This window comes from Halyomorpha halys, unplaced genomic scaffold (genome assembly GCF_000696795.3).
Source record: "Halyomorpha halys isolate HHAL.00 unplaced genomic scaffold, Hhal_1.1 Scaffold1805.1, whole genome shotgun sequence".
NCBI lineage: Eukaryota > Metazoa > Arthropoda > Insecta > Hemiptera > Pentatomidae > Halyomorpha > Halyomorpha halys.
In genome coordinates this window covers 4,024-24,117 of record NW_027111133.1, presented here as the reverse complement: position 1 = coordinate 24,117, position 20,094 = coordinate 4,024, and the positions used below count along the sequence as shown (strand labels likewise).

Here is a 20,094-nt window from a genome sequence, read left to right as displayed (position 1 = left end):
AGCCATCTTCAGGGACATCTTCAATACAAAAATCCTTCTCACATTAATTTATAATTTCTATTGCAGGCTATTCTGCCCAGGTCATTTTCTTTATTTAAAGTTCAAAACCTCTTTATTTAAAATTTAAAAGCATTAACATTTATTTCTTCTATAAGATTATCAACAGTATAAAACACAACTCCATATAACAAACCATTTATGAATTTAGTTTTATGTTTTATTAGGTTTTTTAGTGTTTTAGGTAGTTTTAAATGGAGCTGCGAATAAAAATAAATTTTTTCTAACGTTTTGAAACAGCCGTCATTTTTTATTCCAGTAACTAAAATTGGAAGATTTATTAATTAGAGTAGTAACTATAAAAATTTTTTATTAAAGTGAACAAATATTGGCTCTTGGAGTAAATTAATGATGGAATTTGCTTTAGCCCCATAGCGTGGATATATTAAACCCGCATCACTGCCTTGTATTGCCAAACTGTGTGTACACGGCGGTGAAGTCCGCTAGTGCGGGTTAGTATCGCGACCACTATACAGGGTAGTTCTATTCAGTTTTTTATTTTATTTATTGATTTACATCAATATATTCGTAATAATAGTTGTTTTTTTTAATAAATATTTTTTGGTAGAATAAATTTTGAAATAATTTTAATTTTGTTTTTTTGTTAAATTTATTTATTTAATGTAATTTACTACTGTACAAAATTATACAATAGGTAAATATGTAGTATGTTTTATATACACTTGAAAATCTTGGGAAGGAATCACCCATTGGTCGTACTTCAAACATTAATTTAAATTAGAAGGTCCCGTGACCATCTTCTTTTCAGACGCCTCAGCGGATTATCAGGGATTGTTAAGGATGAAAGATTAAGAATTAATGGGTTAGGATGGTTAAGGAGTTTGGAATGAAAAGACGCATATCTGTTTTGGGCCAATTCTGCAACGAATGGAATGTTAAGGTCTTAGTGAATGAGTTTATTTGTAACGTAATAAGAAGCATCAAGGATTTTACGTAGGATTTGGATTGAAACGATTGGATGCGGGAAGAATTTGATGGTTTGGTGGAGCCCAGAGCTCAATTCCATATGTCCAAATTGGTCTGATTATCGTAGTGTATACTAATTTTTTGTAGTGAATGGGAAGTTTAGAGCGTTTGTCAAGTAAGTGTTGTAGCAATCGGAATCTACCAGCAGTTTCTTGTCGTTTCAGTCTTGTGTGTGGATTCCAAGTAAGTCTCTTGTCAAGATGGAGTCCTAAGTATCGAATCTGTTCAACAGGCATTAGTGGTGTATTTAGAAAGGATACTGTAGGACAGGAGTGCAGAGGTTTACGACGGAGAGTAAAGGTGATCTGGTGGGATTTGTGAGGATTTATTTTGATTCTCCATTTTTTATAAAAATTCTAATTTAATAAAAAAAATATAAGGTATAAATCACGAAATATATTCTTTATCACTAAATATATTAATATTTATACTACGTATTGGGTAATAACTTAATAAATAAAGAAAATAACTATTATATGTATACAATATATAGATAATACCCACATGTAGAGAGATAATTACTGTTATTCACAGTTATAAAGAGAATAACTAATAAATCGGTAAATCAGTCTGAGCCCCCAGACATGTTGGTATTATAGGAAATGAGATGGCCGACAAAGATGCTAGAGAAGTGCTAGTCCTCTCAGGTAGAACCACAGCAATCTTAACTGCACAGAAACTTGCTCGCCATTTATAAGAATGTATAAATAGAAAATGGCAAGCAATGTGTGATGAAAGTCCGCCCAGTAGGTTGAAATATATAAAGAAAGGTGTGAAGTCCTGGATTACATCAACTCGAAGTAGTGGAGTTCACCCGACTCAGAATAGGACATAATCGAATGACACACATCCACCTCATAACAGGAGAGGCCCCTCCAAAATGTTCGAAATGTCATGAAAATCTGACCGTTAAATACATTATTGAAGAATATAATCACTATAAATTAACTCTGAACCAGTTAGGGATACTAACAAATGTTCCAATGGCGTTGAGAAACGACGAATACGTAATAGAAAGAGTCTTTAATTATTATAATTATCTATTTATCTTGCCTTATTTTTAAAATTAGAATAGCCACTTATCTATCTGCTTTTCATCATTCTTTCTCCACTATCATTACAATCTATTATTAAACAAATTATAATTGCCTAGCTAGATAATATTTTAACTCTCACGGAAATGCGTCCCACTGGTTCGGATCAGTACACCATACCCAAGCTGTGACTATGGAACAACTATACCTTACCAAAACAAACAAGAGAATAACTGTGTTATACCAACTAAAGATAATAATTGCTATGTACATAGATAGACAATAACTATTCTATAAACAGATATACATAATAACCACACGCATATATTTACATAGTTGTAAACATAATAGATAATTTATAATCTTAAAATTCTTTCTTGAGACTGGCAATTTTTTACTAAATAATTCAAAACACTATCTAAATTATAGTCTCAAAACTTTTATTTCTTTTACACGTCCAACGTTTCGGGCAATTCGGCCATCTTCAGGGACAATCTTAATTCACTATGAAACATATCATTTAACCATTCCAAAAACTTCATACAGGCTATCCTGCCCAGGTCAAAACATTTATATCCATTAAGTCAAATATCCATTAAAAATCACAGTCAAAATTATTTCTCTTTAACCACTATTAATACACTTTTATTACTCCTTACTTATTAAAGTAATAAAAGTGTATTAATAGTGGTTAAAGAGAAATAATTTTGACTGTGATTTTTAATGGATATTTGACTTATTAGATATAAATGTTTTGACCTGGGCAGAATAGCCTGTATGAAGTTTTTGGAATGGTTATATGATATGTTTCATAGTGAATTAAGATTGTCCCTGAAGATGGCAGAATTGGCCGAAACGTTGGACGTGTAAAAGCAATAAAAGTTTTGAGACTATAATTTGGATAGTGTTTTGAATTATTTAGTAAATAATAAATAATGTTTATTTGTGGCATTAGCTGCATTGTTTTATTGGGAGTTAAGTTCGTATACAATGCAGATTTTTGTCAGTTTAATTATTTTTATCAGTAAAATTGTCCTTTTACTTTTTTTTACTTCATTGAGAAATATTTTATTTAAATATTTTTTTATCTTTTTTTTTATAAGTTCTTATATTCTTTTTTTTTTTGTATAATCTGAAAATATACCTTTTTGTTCTTTTTATGGTGCTGTTTAGAATTTTCTTTATATTCTGAATTTATCCTTAAAATCAAACAGTATTTATTGGTAATATTTTTTTTTATTTATTTAATATTGGTCGGCAGTCTTAGCAAGTTCATTTTTGAAACCCCACTGAAGAAGAAATTAAAAAAAATAAATAAATAAGGAAATAAAAATAGTAAGGAAGCCATACTGACTCATGTACTTGGCAAGCGTTTTTACCGATTTATTTTTATCTCTCTCTGTGGTGGCAGGGAGGGTTCAAAATTATCTTAAAGCCAGTAAGTATTTTTTTTAAAAATACCAAAAAAAAAATATTTATTAAATAAATCAAAATTATATCCAAATCAGTCTCAACACTTCATTTATTCATTTGTCCAACGTTTCGGCCTTTCTAGCCATCTTCAGGGACATCTAAACATTTAACAGCTTATATTACAACTTCACTTTTAAACATTTACCATAACATTATTATTTACTATATAATATAACATACCTTCAATATGATGGTTTGGAATAGGTTTTAACTTTAAATAAAGAAATTGACCTGGGCAGAATAGCCTGCAAATAGAAAATAATAATTAATGTGAGAAGGATTTTTATATTGAAGGTATGTTTATATTATATAGTAAATAATAATGTTATTGTAAATGTTTAAAAGTGAAGTTGTAATATAAGCTGTTAAATGTTTAGATGTCCCTGAAGAGAAGATTCGGCTAGAAAGGCCGAAACGTTGGACAAATGAATAAATAAAGTGTTGAGACTGATTTGGATATAATATTGATTTATTTAATAAATATTACCTTGTCTCAAAAAATTTTTGAAATAATATAATTTAAAAAAATATTGTTATTTTTAAACGATCAGTATTTTTCCTAAGAAAATTGCAAATAGCAACATAATATCAAATAAAATGTATATATTTCCTAAATAAAGAATTACAAAAATATTATATGTATATTTGACCGTATAACTTTAATATATGAAGATGGCTAGAGTCGCGGTCAAAACGAACAAATAGTTTTTATATATTTAATGTCGGACGTTTCGCTCCACATTGGGCTTTATCAGGGCTCTTCAAAGCGATAGGTTAAACAGACTGGCTCTTGGACTAAATTAATAATAACCTTGATGATTAACCTATCGCTTTGAACAGCCCTGATGACATTAAACAGTTAAAAACTATTTGTTCTTTTTGACCGCAACTCTGGCCATCTTCTTATAAAAAATATATATATATATATAACTTCTTGAATAAATAGGTAAAAAAAAATTAAATTAAATATTTCTTATAAGGTACTATTTAAAAAAAAAAAAATAACGCAAAAAATATTCATTTACTGTGGCTTCAAACTTTCGTAGGAGGCAAATCTTCGAGTGAGGCCCGTTTCGTCTTCGAAGAGCAGTTGATATGGTAAATTGCGCCACTATGTCCCACAGAGCAATAATAACAGAAGAACTGTTTGTACAATCTTGCAACTGACTGAGTACTTACACTGAGTTTTCCAGCATTAAGCAGTAACGTGCATTGTATACCGGCTTAATTTCTACCAATACCACAAATGATTACCATAAATGTCTATAGTATGTGTTTACATACGCAAATATTTATGAAATACATACAACATTAATTCTTCGTATACGTATGTATATATTATCTCGTGTATAATAGATTAGTATGCCTTGTGCTCTGGCAACCTTATTAGGACCTGTTGGAAATAATTTCAGTTATTTCATCCCTAATTGTTTATTAATTTAATGAAAACTAGGTATAGTCACTAATCAAAGAGGAGAAGATGGTTGGGGGTGCGGTCAAAGTGAAACACAAATAAGTTGGTGTAACTTATTTGATTGTGCCAACGTTTCGGCTAGAGTTTCTAGCCGTCTTAAGGGCTAAGAACAGAACAAGATAACCGCAATAAGTATAGAAAATATGCTTTATATAACTTCATTTTTGGTGTTGGAGATATTCCGACCCTCGCCATCCACGACGAACCGCTGGGATAGTCAACTATCTTTATTTGTATTGATGTGTATTTAGAACATTTATCACACCTGGTTATATTTATGAGTAACTTGTTTCCAGTCCACCTACTTGTATATTTCCTTATATTTTTATTATTAATTTTTTTTATTTACTTTGTAAACATAAAAAAAATTTTAAATTGTTTTGTTAATTCTATAATGTTCGTATCTTGTTTTTTTCCTTTAGCCCTGTAAAGTGTGGCACAACGTTAGTTAACAATAAATAGTTTTATTTTACTACTTTGATACTTTTATTGACCCGCCACCCGGACTATCTTCCTGGAATGAACTTTTTTGTTATTTTTGTTAAAAACATATTCTAAAATCCTGAAATAATTATCGGTTATTCTTTGGCATTATAATGTTATTTTATAACCGTTTCCCTGGTAACAAGACCTTTTTTTTCCTCAGGCTGAGAACTTGCTGATGGACAACGGGATGAACATCAAGATCGCCGACTTCGGGTTCTCTAACTACTACAGCCCGGGCGAACAGTTGGCGACCTGGTGTGGGTCTCCACCTTACGCTGCTCCCGAGGTCTTCGAAGGCAAGAAGTACACAGGCCCTGAGATCGATATTTGGGTAAGATCTACTTATTCCATAACTAACTATTGTCCTTTCTAAGAAACGTAAATCCATGTTGATTGTTGGTTTCCAAGAACAATTTATTAATATCGTGAGATCTCTTAGGTTGTCTCTTTATATCTTTATTATTTATATCTTTTTATTATCTCGTGAAAAAAGAAAATGCACCGACGTGTCGCTACTGTGGAAACGATCTCACCGTTAGGCATATTCCCACTGAATGTATAGCTCACGAACCACAACGGTTCTCTTCAGATTTACAGGAGATGCTGAACGAAGATCCCACAACAATAACAAAACTTTTTCACTTTCTAAAAATCATTAATATTTATGATCACATATAGTCTAACTAATTGTAATTGTAAATTTGTAAATTGTAATGTAATGTAATGCAATGCAATGTATTGTAATGTAATGTAACTTGTAACAGTAATTGTTAATTTTTAACTTTCTCACTTTGTAATTATATATAAATTTCTCACTTTGTAAATATGTCAATAGTAATGTACTAACTTTGTAAATTCAGTGTAAATGACCCTAGTGGTCGAAACACTTAAATAAATAAATATCTTTATTGGGAAGCAGATCCTCTCCGCCAGTTCGTTTTAATTCCATACCAATTCCTTTCTCATGGTCTCCTCAGTTCTCCTATATGCATCCGAAGTTTAGAGCTGCAGTTCGATGATATCAAAAGTTCTCAAATGAAATTTATTAAATAACTATATGGAAGGCCCAAGAATACCCTAAGCTATACAGTTGGACTCGAGACAGGTAGAAGTTCTCTGAGTGCAAAAGTAATCAACTACTGGTCCAAACTGTCATTGATGTCAGAAAAGAGACTCCCAAAACTATGTTTCAACAGAATGAGGATGCTAGATGCAGAAATCCCTAATACAGAATACATCCTATCCTATAGGTATATACAGATATTCTATCAATATGGATGTCTAGAGATAGTTCATACGAAGACGGAATATTGAAACATAAAGGTGATATTCTTGAACCACAACTTCTCAACTGATATCAATTGAGCATTGAACTCAAACATTAATCCCATATACCGATCACTTTGCAGTTTTAACCTACTTAAACCAGTAGCATATCTAACAAATAGGCTAAATTAAAAAAAAAAAAAATAAGGTGCAGCCAACTAAGAGTTGGAAACCCAGAGCATATCGAACTACACTCCGGAAGCAAAACCATCACTTTCAAGGCAAACGAACTCTGTCCATTCTGCAAAAGCTATTTCTATAACGGTTCGTATCACATCCTCCTGCATTGCCCCTCTTTTAAAGAAACTAGGCAATATATCTTTTTTTTCGGCCAAGACTCCCATTGGAGTCCTAAACTGCCTAACCATGGTTGGGGGTCAAAGTTCTTCATTTTGTGGGACCACCACCCAATGAAAAAAGTCGACGTACCAGACCGGATTCGAACCGGCACCGCCAATAGACATCAAATTGGTAGACAATATATCTTAAAGCCACCCATATTTGTATCTTGCGACTTACAAAACATCAAAAATTTAGTGAAATTAACAGCGAAGCTGTATTGAACCAACTCCATATTTACATTGTGACTGTTCCGGGTAACCTACGGCAACCGAAAGGTTGAATTGGAAGGGCTGCCATATATAGGATTAGTAGCGCCCCGTGTGGTCAACAGCTAAAACTCATCTCCTCCAACGCTCTCAGTGGCAACAGAAGTAACCCAGCTGATAAGAGAGAGCTGTCTTGTGCAGCCGTCTTCTGCAAGAAGCAGTCCATTTTTTCTTTCATTAGGAAAATCTACCATGAGTGAGTAGAACTCCTGGAGGTGTCCCCAGAAGCAGAGGAGAGAGAAGCATAAGAATATGGAGGGAAGAAGAAAGTATGGAGTAAGTACTCCTGGTAACAACTAACATCTACATCATCATCAACCACCTCAATTTTATATCTACAATTTCCACAGCCCGGTCATTCAAAATTTACCAACCCATCTAATCATAAATGTTTCATTTCGGCCACCCCCTACTCCCTTGTAAATTAATCATGTTTCATTTTTCAATTATACAGTCCACTCAAACCCAACCAGCCAACCAAAAGTGAAGTGTTCCTGGCATTAAGGTGAAGGCATATTTCATACAGTGGCAGTATGTAATCAGTTTGATCTTGTAAGTGGCATTTAAATAGGTTTCGAAGCCAATTAATATCTTTACTTATATTACGCATTCGTTTATTTAAAATAATTCTCATTATTTTAAGTTTAATTTAATGGAGTAAAGAATATTATGTTAATAGTTTTTTGTTATCCAGTTTGTTTTATTTTTTGTTTATTGTTTGGTTACAGAGCACTTTTTTTTATCTTTTGGGTATTGTTTTTGTAATGGAGCAACAAAACTTGTCTTTCGCAAATAAAATATATTCTATTCAATTCATTTCTGCCTGGTATCTTGGCTTTCCCTTAGACAGAAGACCAACGTGGAATCCTCATACTAGACTTAAAAGGCAAGAACTTAACCGACGATTTTGACAATTATATGGACTGCTAAGCAGAAAATCGCAACTTTATTACTACTTAATAAAAGAATAATAAAACCTATTTGGACTTATGGACTAAAACTGTTAGGCACAGCTAAAAATTCAAACATCAAGCCATTTCAGTCCAAAGTCCTTCGAACAACAGTCAATGCTTCTTAATATCTAACCAACATTACCCTACATCATGACCTCAATATGCCATTTGTATCAAATCTTATTAAATCCAAATTCACTTCATTACATGAGATACTCACTCATTATCCTAATGCCTTAGCCCAATCCCTATCTATAGCATTACCCATCACTACAATCCAGAGACTTACTATAAATACTTACATTGGAGTTCTGGCAAGGACCACTCTCTACTGCGGCTAGCGCCCTCGTTCATCCTCCACTGGCTTTTAATACCAATGACGAGGTTGAGAGAGAAGCGGGATCTTTCAGAGACCTGCTCGTTCATCCACAAGTCAGAGGAAGAGCTCATTCCAAATAAAAATATTGTAAATAGGAATGATTGTGTTTAAGATGATATATTACTTTAAGTTTAAATGTATTTTTTTTATTATTATTTTCTTTTGTGTTATCGTTTAATTTATATATTTGTAAATATGGTGTGGGTGAGTTCTATGGCCCCTATTATTATACTGTCCAAATAGAAGACAGGATATAATTATTTCACATTAAAAAAAAAATTAGTTTCTACACGTATTATAATAAAGCCTACAGACATACTTGTTAATTATTTTCAAATAAAAATGTGGTATATAAGCACTAGTCAAAATCTTCAAATCATTGTTCAGTTACTGTGCACTTCCCCTGCGTGGAGTCGAACCCTCACGCGGGAGCAGAAGAAGAGACTGGCCACTACGCAACGACTGGTTCTGCTGCGGGTTACGAAGGCGTACAGGACGGTGTCGCATGAGGCGGTGCAGGTGCTGGCCGGAGCAATGCCCCTTGACCTCATCCTCAAGGAGGATGCTACGAAGTATGATGTGAAGAGGCAGGGGCTGGGAGTGCTACCGGCGGGACTCCAGGAGAGGATCGGCGAGACCCCGAACCTTTGGAAGAAGTTCCTACGGGAGGAGTCGATTGAGCAGTGGAATGGGCGGTGGCGGACAAGCGAAAAGGGTGCCACGCTAAGGAAATTCTTCCCCACCGTCCACTCAAGATTGAGAGCAGGTTGGGTTATCCCAGACTATTGGGTCTCGCAGATCCTGACAGGACATGGAGGATTCCGGGGAAAGCTGCAAAGCTTCGGAAAGAACATCGACCCCCGGTGCCCGACGTGTGGGGTCCCTGAAACACCAGAGCACGTGGTATTGGACTGCGCCGCGATGGAAGGACACCGTGCCAGGTTGTCAAGAAAATTCGGGATCTTCGCCCTCGCCGAGTCGGACTTCCCTCTGCTGATGGAAGAGGATAATTATCCGTATTTCAGGGAATTCATCTACGGGTGGAGGGAAGTTGTCGGGCCAACGCACTTTACATTGGGAAGGGCTCGGGCTCCGGGGGTCGGCGAGCCACCAATGGAAGATGAAGATCAAGAGGACAGCGAAGAAGCAGTTTGAGACCAGGAGGGCTGGACTAGGCTGCGCACTGGAGGTGACAACCGGACGGATGCGGACCAGGCGTGCTGGACGTACCGGACGGATGCTGGTGGATAAGGTGTAGCCCCATCTTAAGGCACTCTACCGAGTGCTGGGCTGCACCACTTTTTTATAATAATTGTCCCAAAAAATTAAATGGCCCACCATTAATTTTGTATTTATGAAAATAAAATGTTTAAAAAAAAAAAAAAAAAGAGATGTTTATTGGCAACAGTGGCATGCGCAACCTTAACGCACTACCCCACTGTTGCCGAACCCCGTATGACAGCAATGCCAGGAAGGGGAAATAAAAAAAAAAAAAAAAAAAAAAAGTTACTGTGCACTTGGATATTCATATTTTCTATTTCTTTTAACTATTCAGTTGCTTTGTATTATTTTGACTTATGTAATAATTTATTATATTAATTTTATTATATTATTATGCTTTTCTTTTGTACTCTTAAAATTTTTCTCTATTTTTTTGATTGTTCATTTTCTTACATTTTCCCTACATTTTGTTTGTTATTTTACTTATTAGAAAAAAACCCTCTATATAACAGGGTTAAATAAATAAAATATATACATATATTGTATGGTATGTTCAGAGCCTGGGCGTGGTGCTGTACGTGTTGGTCTGCGGGGCACTCCCCTTCGATGGCTCTTCCCTGCACACCCTTAGGGACAGGGTACTGTCGGGCAGGTTCCGGATCCCCTATTTCATGAGTTCAGGTAATTACTTACAATTATATTTCATACTTAATTTATTTAATTTGTATCTTAATTACAGTGGAACCCCGTTATAACGACCCCCGATAAACCGACTCCTCGCTTAAACCGACCCTTTTTTTCGATAGAATCCCTCTCAATAGTTCGACCTTTTAAAACATCGCTCCACGCATTAACCTACTATTTCTGAGAAGAAACACCTCTTGTATACATACGACGTTTCCTCTGTACTTTGTAACTATTTTCCTGGAAAGATGATTCACTTCTCGCTCCTTGTTTGAAAAATCATTTCAATCTTATCTTCCACAGTGTTAACATCAAAGCGTTTACGATGTCTAAAAAAAAGTCTTGTACTATCGCGGAAAAACTTGAGGCCCTTGAAAAAATCGAAATGGGTGAGCGACTTACCAAAGTAGCTAGCTAGTGATTTAGGAGTTGGCGTTACTACTGTGAAGGACTGGAAAAAAAATCGGGATCAATTAATTTCATTTAGTGTTTCATAGTTGTCAGATGACCCAGCAAATAAAAAAAGACTTAAAAAACCTACATCGGATAAATTGGTTTTGTATTCTAATTTTTATGTATTTTTCATTCACCCTTGAACATACGTAAGTCTAATTCCCCAGCGTAACAGACTCCGCTTAATCCGACCTTTTTGTGGGACCGGCCTCACCCCAAGTCCCAAACAGGTCGTTATAACGGGGTTCCACTGTAATTAATAAGTACAAAAACAAATACTGACACAAAAACTGTTAATTAATAGATTTTTATTGTTTATCTTAACAAGTAGGAACAACGCAAGAAAACCTAAGATAAGGTCATTTAAAGAAGAGTAAATTTGCTAAAATATGAGCCCTAATAGAGTTATATACGTTTAATAGTTTTCGAGATATAGCTTTTTAAAAAGCAACGTTTCATAAAAATATTGTTTGGACGTACTGAATGACCAATAGTTAGTGAATGTATTTCGAAAAATTTATATCTCAAAAACCATTTGACGTACAGATGTCTATTAGCACTCAGATTAAAGCTAGTTTAATGGACTATAAAGTAGTTTATGATCTTTACCTTCATAGGAATAGTAGTTTTCATGATATTTGCTAAAATAAATTGATTTATAGTTGTTCAGACAAATTTTCATTTCCCAAATTTATATGAATATGTGAATATCATAAAAAATAATTATCCCTATGAAGATAAGTGTCATAAACTACATTATAGTAAGTTAAATTTCCTCTATTTTGAGTGTTGGCAGACATATGTGCGTCTTATGGATCAAGAGATATATTTTTCAAAAAGCCAACCTTGTATATGAACAGCTAGAAATAAAAATTCTGTGAGATTATTTTGTCAATTATCATAAAAACTACTACTCCTACAAAGATAAATATAATAAACTATTTTGTAGTAAATTTAACTAGCTTTAATTTGAGCGCTTGCAGACATCCGTACGTCCAATGGTTTCTGAAATGAAGTGTTTCATAAATCAAATTTATTTTCCGAACAACTATAAATCAATTTATTTTAGCAAATATCATGAAAAATACTATTCCTACGAAGGTAAAGATCATAAACTTTTTTATAGTCCATTAAACTTGCTTTAATTTGAGTGCTAATAGACATCTGTACGTCACGTGGTTCCTGAGATATAGGTTTCTAAAAAAAAATAACTAACTACTAATCTTTCGGTAAATTTTTAAGAAATTTTGCTTTTTAAAAAGGTATATCTATTGGATGTAAATTGCTCTTTTAGGGCTAATATTTCAGTAAATTTACCTTTCTTTAAATAATGTTCTCTTAGATTTTCTTGTTTTATCGGTAGTTTTTATGATATAGAGCTCCGAATGAAAAAGTTTTTGAAACAGCCGCCATTTTTTATTCCCCCTACCTATACTTGGCAGACTCATCAATTTTGACTATTAATTATACATAGTTTTCATTAAAGTAATCAAAAATTGGGGTGAGATACTGCCTTTTTTTTCTTCCCGGCTCTTGTACTATTACTGGGTCCTTCTCTTGCAGCTTCCACCAGTTCAATCTGTTAAGTGCATCTGCTCTCTGATTCCTCACTCCGAGCAGGATCCTTGAATCCTCTTCAACACCATCCTTCCCTCGAAGCTTCGGGCGGCCCCCGGCTGTGTTCCATGTAGGCGCTCGTTGAGAAGTTTATTTGAGATCTCATCAGTTCCCATCCTGCCCAGCGGAGCTTACCAATTCTCACAATTTTTCCTTTTTCCCTATCCGTGCGTCTTCTCCAAGCTGAACTATCCTTTACTGGGCCGTAGATGCGTCTGAGATCTCTTTCATCGGGCTTCGAAACGAGTTTCCGAGGCGTAGAACAGCACTGGTCGATTTTACGTTTTATTCAATCTAGTTTTCGTAGATCTTGATAGTGAGCTACTAGTGCCGATGTAATCCAAAATAACACCTAATGGTCGATGTAATTCGTCTCCTTTTCTCCGCTGAAACGTCATTGGTGGTATTAACTTGTGAACGAAAACTCCTTAACTCGTTCGAAAGAGTACTAATGACAAATTCGGACAAAATATTCGATAAAACCTCTTTGATTCGACTATTACAGCACTTACTGGACAAACGGTTTAAACTTCCAATTCATTACAAAAGACTAACATAGATGACTGTAATAAGACCAATCTGGACATACGAAGTTGAGCTTTGGGGCTCCACTAAACCTTCGAATTTTTCTCGTATCCAATCATTGCAATCCAAAATCCTTCGTAAAATCCTCAATGCTCCTTACTTTGTCACAAATAAAATCATACATGAAGACCTTAATGTTCCCTATGGAACCGATCTAGCCCGAACCAGATATCACTTCTTCCATTATAAACTCCCTAACTGCCCAAACCCACTGGTTTCTAAGCTTGCTTCCTCTTCCATTCCTGACAATCCTCCGAGGCGCCTGAAAAAAAGATGGCCTTGTGTAGTTTCTCTACATGCTGTATCATATCATTATCATTATGTCATTATGATCAAATTTACTTTTTGTATTTTCTGTACAGTTGTAAATATCAATAGATAAATAAATAAATGAAAAATATTTATAAAATATTGAAATTATATAATATTGAAATATAAAATATTTTATTCCCCGTATTGAAAATATATAATATAATAAGGGGTGGCATTGGGCAATATAACAGTATATAAATTATATCAAGGAACAAAGTATTTATTTACATTTGATTGCAATAAAATTATATTATAAAACGATTGAATGGTTTAGATAAATATGGTTTATCGATTACGTTATAAATTATTAGCTACTACATATCTGGAAATATTGGGTTGTAAAATAAGTTCGTAGTGTTTCCTACTGGTGATTTCATTAAAAAAAATTTTTTCACTAAAATCAGATTCTTACAGACCTATTTTGATCTATTGCATGTTGCCACCCTTCATGTAATTTTTTGGTTCCGTCCTCCCAGAACTTCTCAGCTTTTTACGGAATAAACTCCCGTATGTATGTTTTGCAGTCCTCGAGTTAACTAAAGTGTTTCCCGTTAAGAGAATTTTGAAGGGCCTGCAAGTGCAACCAATGGGTAGTTTCTCTATACGCCTGTAACACTCCATTTTAACTGAGATCAAATATTTACTAGATTTATAATAATGTACAGTTGTAAATAGCAGTAAATAAAAAAAAACTCTTTGTTGACCAGCAAACATATATTCGGTTTTGTTGGTATTAACAAGTCCCAGGATCCCAGAGTTCAAATAACAATCTCACGAAAAAAACTTGTGTCCATGTCAACATCAATACAAAGTCGTATGAAACTCGTACAGAAATTAAATTGGTTACTTTTAAGGTAGAATTGACAGACTAGAAGTACAACTTCATAAAATCGATACATCACATTTTGTTGATTTTTCGAAAACGACTCTTACTATTTGATTAGACTATCTCAAGTCTCCTCTTCGTTTTAAACAAATATTACAGAAGTGATATTGGAGCTTCGCTCTTGGGAACGATGGTCTTTTTTGTGTTCAATAGTTCCCAAGAAAAAGTTTTTTAAAAAGCAATATTTTATAAAAAATGAGGTAAAAAATGAGAAGTTAGTAAAGTTATTTTCTAATTCGACGTACATATGTATATTAGCACTCAAATTAAAGCTAGTTTAATGAATTATAAAGTAAACAGGTTCGTTTTTATTTATTTATTTTTTTTTTTTGTTTTCTTTCCCCTTTCTTAATTTTACTCTTTCCCCTTATTTTCTCCATTATTATCCATTTTCCTTACCCGCGTTATAAGTTTTGTACACTTTACTTATAATTTGCCTCTTTATTATTTATTATTGTTACATATATTTTCTTCCTCTCAATTTTCATTTTCTTTTCATATTTAAATTTTAAATTAATAATAACTAATATGTTCATACTTCTTTGCATTATATAACTTTATTTTTATTTCATTTCCTTAAGTATGTTATTGTACCCACTTTTTCAATTACCTATGTATACATTTTATTTCTCGCTTCTCTTATCACTTCATTTTATTAATTCTATTTTGTAAAATTATTCTTTGTATGTGTAAACTTATTCTGTTTATACTTTCTTTTTATATTTTTCTATACTTACTGTGGTTGTTATCTTGTTTTGTTTTTAGCCCTGAAGAAGGCTAGAAACTCTAGCCGAAACGTCGGCACATTAAAATAAGTTAATCATACTTATTTGTGTTTTTCATTGACCGCACCCCCAACCATCTTCTCCTCATTTATCATCCACGGTCAACTATCTCTCATAATTATGAATTATAGAGTAGTTTATGACATTTATCTTCGTAGGAGTAGTAGTTTTTTTATGAATTTTGACAAAATAAATTGATTTATATATAGTTTTTGTGTTATGATATATAGTTTTTGGTGTTTTGATATATAGTTTTTGTGATATGTTCTCCTCTTGTGAGATTGTGGCATGTCATCTAGCAACCTGCTCGCTAGAATTGTCTGTTTAAAATGTGAGATAAGTAAGGCAGCCCCGGAAGGCGGGAGTGGAGCGTTTCACGCCGTTTTTCAATTTCAGGCGCTTTAAACTATCTTAAAATTTCCTCTTCCTGTATTAAACAGGTGGGATCACTGGATTCAAAGATACTTTTTTGGTGACACCAGGTCAAAAAATATTACACTTCCTAAGGCTATAGTAGATCCACCTAAGGAACTTGGAAAAAAAAAATTTAAATAAGTTTAGACGTTTATTACATTATAGTATGCTACATTTGCTCCACATATATTTAATGGATGATTATATATATATATCTAGATATATATATCGATTCGCTCTTATGTGTAGAATATCATCCTCCCCGGTTCTTGTACTAAAATCTCTGTCTATTGGCTGTTTTTAACTTGCCTTTGCACTCATTCGTGAATCTTATTTCGAAGGTTATATTAAATCTAATAAAATAATCCCTTAATTCGAATCCTTGTCCTTACCATTTAATTATTTAAATATTTTATAAACATTTTAGCGAATACTTTTATTTTTAATTATTATCTTAAGACGATTGAGGAAAAAATGAGTATGAGAAGGAAACAGGAAAGATGCCTACTCAATTAAGTTGCTTTATCTAGTTGAGAGCTATCGATTGGGGCGTGGTCTTGCGGTCAATCCGTTAATTATTAATGATGCAATACCCCCCCTCTTAATGCTAATTTTCTTATAAACATGTCAGATTATGTTAATGGCTATGACGAAATGAAAAAAAAAATATTTGTCTCAGTAATACATCATTTGAAATTTTATTTACATTTACATACAAATGGAATGTAACGATATTATCTGGTAGATCGATAATATTTAACTAAATTTAAGTAAATCGATGAATTTAAAAACCCTTTTTTGGACAGTATGTAAAAAAAAAAAAAAAAAGATGCTAGGTTAGTCAAGTGTTGTGAATATTTTCGTTCTATTGCTATAAAATAAAAAAAATCTATTTTTTGTGATTTGTTCCTTGGCCCAGGTAACACGGGACTGGTGTCAGAAGTGGAATTTTGGGTTAGAAAATAAGAAGAAACTATTTCTTGTAATAGATAAGAAGTGACATATTGAGTTAGTTGGAAGAAGAAGAGGTTAGGAACAGTCATCACATGGTCAGGCGACGAATATGGAAGATTTGTTGACAATACTTAGGGAAATGAAATCCACCATGGATAAATTGAAAAATAAGTCTGTCAATGAAGTTTAAGGACATTCAAAAGGGCTTAGGAAGCACAGGGAAGCAAGTTGAAAAATTGATAAGGACATAGAAAGACGATATATTGGGAGAATCGATAGTAAAGTTGACTTTCTGGAACAGGATTAAGCCTGTTAAGGCCGGAGGACGTAGCGTGGATGTACGATTGGTACTAGAAAGGGATGCTCGCAGCATGGAGAAGACGCTTCGGGAACCCCAGCTAGAATCAAGCCTTCAACATACGGCGGAGGGTCCTTATGGGCAACTAACCTGTGGCAGTTCAAGGCAGCATCCTCGACCGACAGCTGGAATTCCAAGGAAAGAACGACTTCCCTAATCGTTTTATTTCGGGAGGAGACCCTGGATATTATTCGGAGCGTGTATGTCAACTTCAGGACTTCAACAATTTTTGTCGACAGTTTTGAGAAGAGATTGTGTGGCCCTGTGTAGATCTGAGGCAGGTGTATGGAGAACGGTTCAGGTCAAGAAAGCAGAATCCTGGGAATGGAAGTTTCTCGACTGGAGGAGTTGACTAATGTATAGTTCTGGGAAAAGCTTTCGATATTTTTATTAACGGGGTGCGTGATCTGGACCTTCAGCAGAGCTTGAGATTACGGCGACCGAAAACCCTCGGTGAAATGTAGTGAGTGCCCAAAAGTTTGAAGTAGTTAAGAAAGGTATAAAAAAGGCATTGGAGTACAATTTATTCGAAAGCTTAAGGATAAGGAATACTCTAAGTGTGAGGATAGTTATTCCAGCAAAAGAGAGTATAACCGAGGAAGAGAAAGGGGTAAAGACAAAGACGGAATGGAGAGACGAAGAGACGATGATAGAAGAAAGACAGTTGATAGAGATGCTGACGATTACAGACGGAGAGAAAGAAGAAAAGGGGATAACTCTCGTACAGGAAAGCTCTTCCTCTTTCAGCTGGAGAGAAAAAGGAAAAAATGAAGATAAAAAGGAAAGATAGTTAATAGAAGAAGGAGGAAGTATATTAAATGACCTAAAGAATGTAGTAGAAGGGATAAAGATAGGAGACGAGAAGATGAAAGAGAAAGTAATGGACCTAATGAAAATGAATCAATCAGTTTAAGACATGGATAGCATGATAATAATGATTAGTAGAAGCATAGATGTACTAGAGACTAAAGATAAATCAAAACAAGATTCCTATCGGCTTCATAGGAAACTATTTAAAAGAAATATTCCAAAATCCAGGATGTGAAGATGGTTCTGTTTGAGACGACGAGTTTTTAAGAAGAGGGCAGTGTAACAATGTTATCTGGTCTATCGATTATAATTGAAATCATCGATGAATTAAAACAGCTGTTTTTGAACACTGTGTCAAGTATTGTGAATATTTCCGTTCTATTGCACAAAAAAAGAAAATTGTTTCTGTTCTTTGTGATTTGTTTCTTGGCCCAGGTAAACAGGGACTGGAATATAGAGTAAGGGGAACTATTGCGGTCCTGCGTAGTTGAAAGGACCCAGTCTCAAAAACTGGTCTGTCTGTGTTTTTGTGAGTGAAGAAGACATCGGGATGCCTGAGATTTTTGTGCAACTTTTTCGTTAAAATCGACGCACAGAAAGTGAAATATTTCAGCATTAACTTTACAATTTTTTAATATTTTCTCCAAAACGCCTCTAACGATTTTAATAAAACTCGATAAATCGACGTACAATCAACTGGCCTTTAATATAAGATAGGTTTTATCCTCATTAGAATAGTATGACATGACTTTAAAAAAATAATATCTTTATAGTATTTGAAAATATTTAATTTTGCTTATTTGAAATAAATAAACAGTATCTATTGTTAGTAATAATGGACAGTGGATAGATACAGAATATTAAAGACTTTGATCAAGAAGAAAAAAAAATCAATTATAGAAAAAGGTGTTTGAATCGGGAAAAGCCGAAGGTGCCTTCAACCTGAAAAAATAAATAAATCGATGGTCGAGATTAAGCGAAAAGTTTTAAAGTTTTGAATTCTTTACTCTCCGTCGTAAACCTCTACCCTCCTGTCCTACAGTATCCTTTCTAAATACTCCACTAACGCCTGTTGAACAGATTCGATACTTAGGACTCCATCTTGACAAGAGACTTACTTGGAATCCACATAGAAGACTGAAACGACAAGAAACTGCTTGTAGATTCCGATTGCTACAACACTTACTTGACAAACGCTCTAAACTTCCCAATCACTACAAAACATTAGTATACACTACGATAATGAGACCAATTTGGACATATGGAATTGAGCTCTGGGGCTCCACCAAACCATCAAATTCCACCCGCATCCAATCCTTACAATCCAAAATCCTTGATGCTCCTTATTACGTCACAAATAAACTCATTCACAAAGACCTTAACATCCCATTCGTTGCAGAATTGGCCCAAAACAGATATGCGTCTTTTCATTCCTAACTCCTTAACCACCCTAACCCATTAATTCTTAATCTTTCATCCTTAACAATCCCTGATAATCCTCCGAGGCGTCTGAAAAGAAGATGGCCACGGGACCTTCTAATTTAAATTAATCTCTGAAGTACCACCGATGGGTGGTTCCTTCCCAAGAATTTCAAGTCTATATGAAACATATAACATATTTACTTATTGTATTATTTTTCACAGTTGTATATTACATTAAATAAATAATTTAAAAAAATTTGTTTTTGCTGTTATCTAAAATGCCATGGTAAATCCAGCTTTATTATACGGCTTTGAAACCTAGGCTCTAACAGATCTAGAAAGAAGGCGTGAAGAAGGCTGGTTCTGGTGGCCAAGGTAGGCACGCGTGAAGAAGGCTGGTTCGGGCGGCCAAGGTAGGCACGCGTGAAGAAGGCTGGTTCTGGCGGCCAAGGTAGGCACGCGTGAAGAAGGCTGGTTCTGGCGGCCAAGGTAGGCAGTCGTGAAGAAGGCTGGTTCTGGCGGCCAAGGTAGGCAGGCGTGAAGAAGGCTGGTTCTGGCGGCCAAGGTAGGCAGGCGTGAAGAAGGTTGGTTCTGGCGGCCAAGGTAGGCAGGCGTGAAGAAGGCTGGTTCTGGCGGCCAAGGTAGGCACGCGTGAAGAAGCCTGGTTCTGGCGGCCAAGGTAGGCAGGCGTGAAGAAGGCAGGTTCTGGCGGCCAAGGTAGGCAGGCGTGAAGAAGGCTGGTTCTGGCGGCCAAGGTAGGCACGCGTGAAGAAGGCTGGTTCGGGCGGCCAAGGTAGGCAGTCTTGAAGAAGGCTG

The 20,094-nt window shown here is 34.7% G+C and overlaps 1 protein-coding gene across 1 annotated transcript in view; it reads left to right on the top strand.

Annotated features, from left to right (window-relative positions):
- Nucleotides 1–10,768, top strand: part of LOC106690678 (serine/threonine-protein kinase SIK2-like) — a 55,497-nt gene extending 44,729 nt beyond the window's left edge. Inside the window, exons 3-4 of the mRNA XM_014436186.2 lie at nucleotides 5,672–5,842; nucleotides 10,556–10,768. Of these exons, the coding sequence (XP_014291672.2) occupies nucleotides 5,672–5,842; nucleotides 10,556–10,753 (369 nt within the window). The 3' untranslated portion in view covers nucleotides 10,754–10,768. The remainder of the gene's footprint in view (nucleotides 1–5,671; nucleotides 5,843–10,555) is intronic.
- The last annotated feature ends 9,326 nt before the right edge of the window (nucleotides 10,769–20,094 follow it).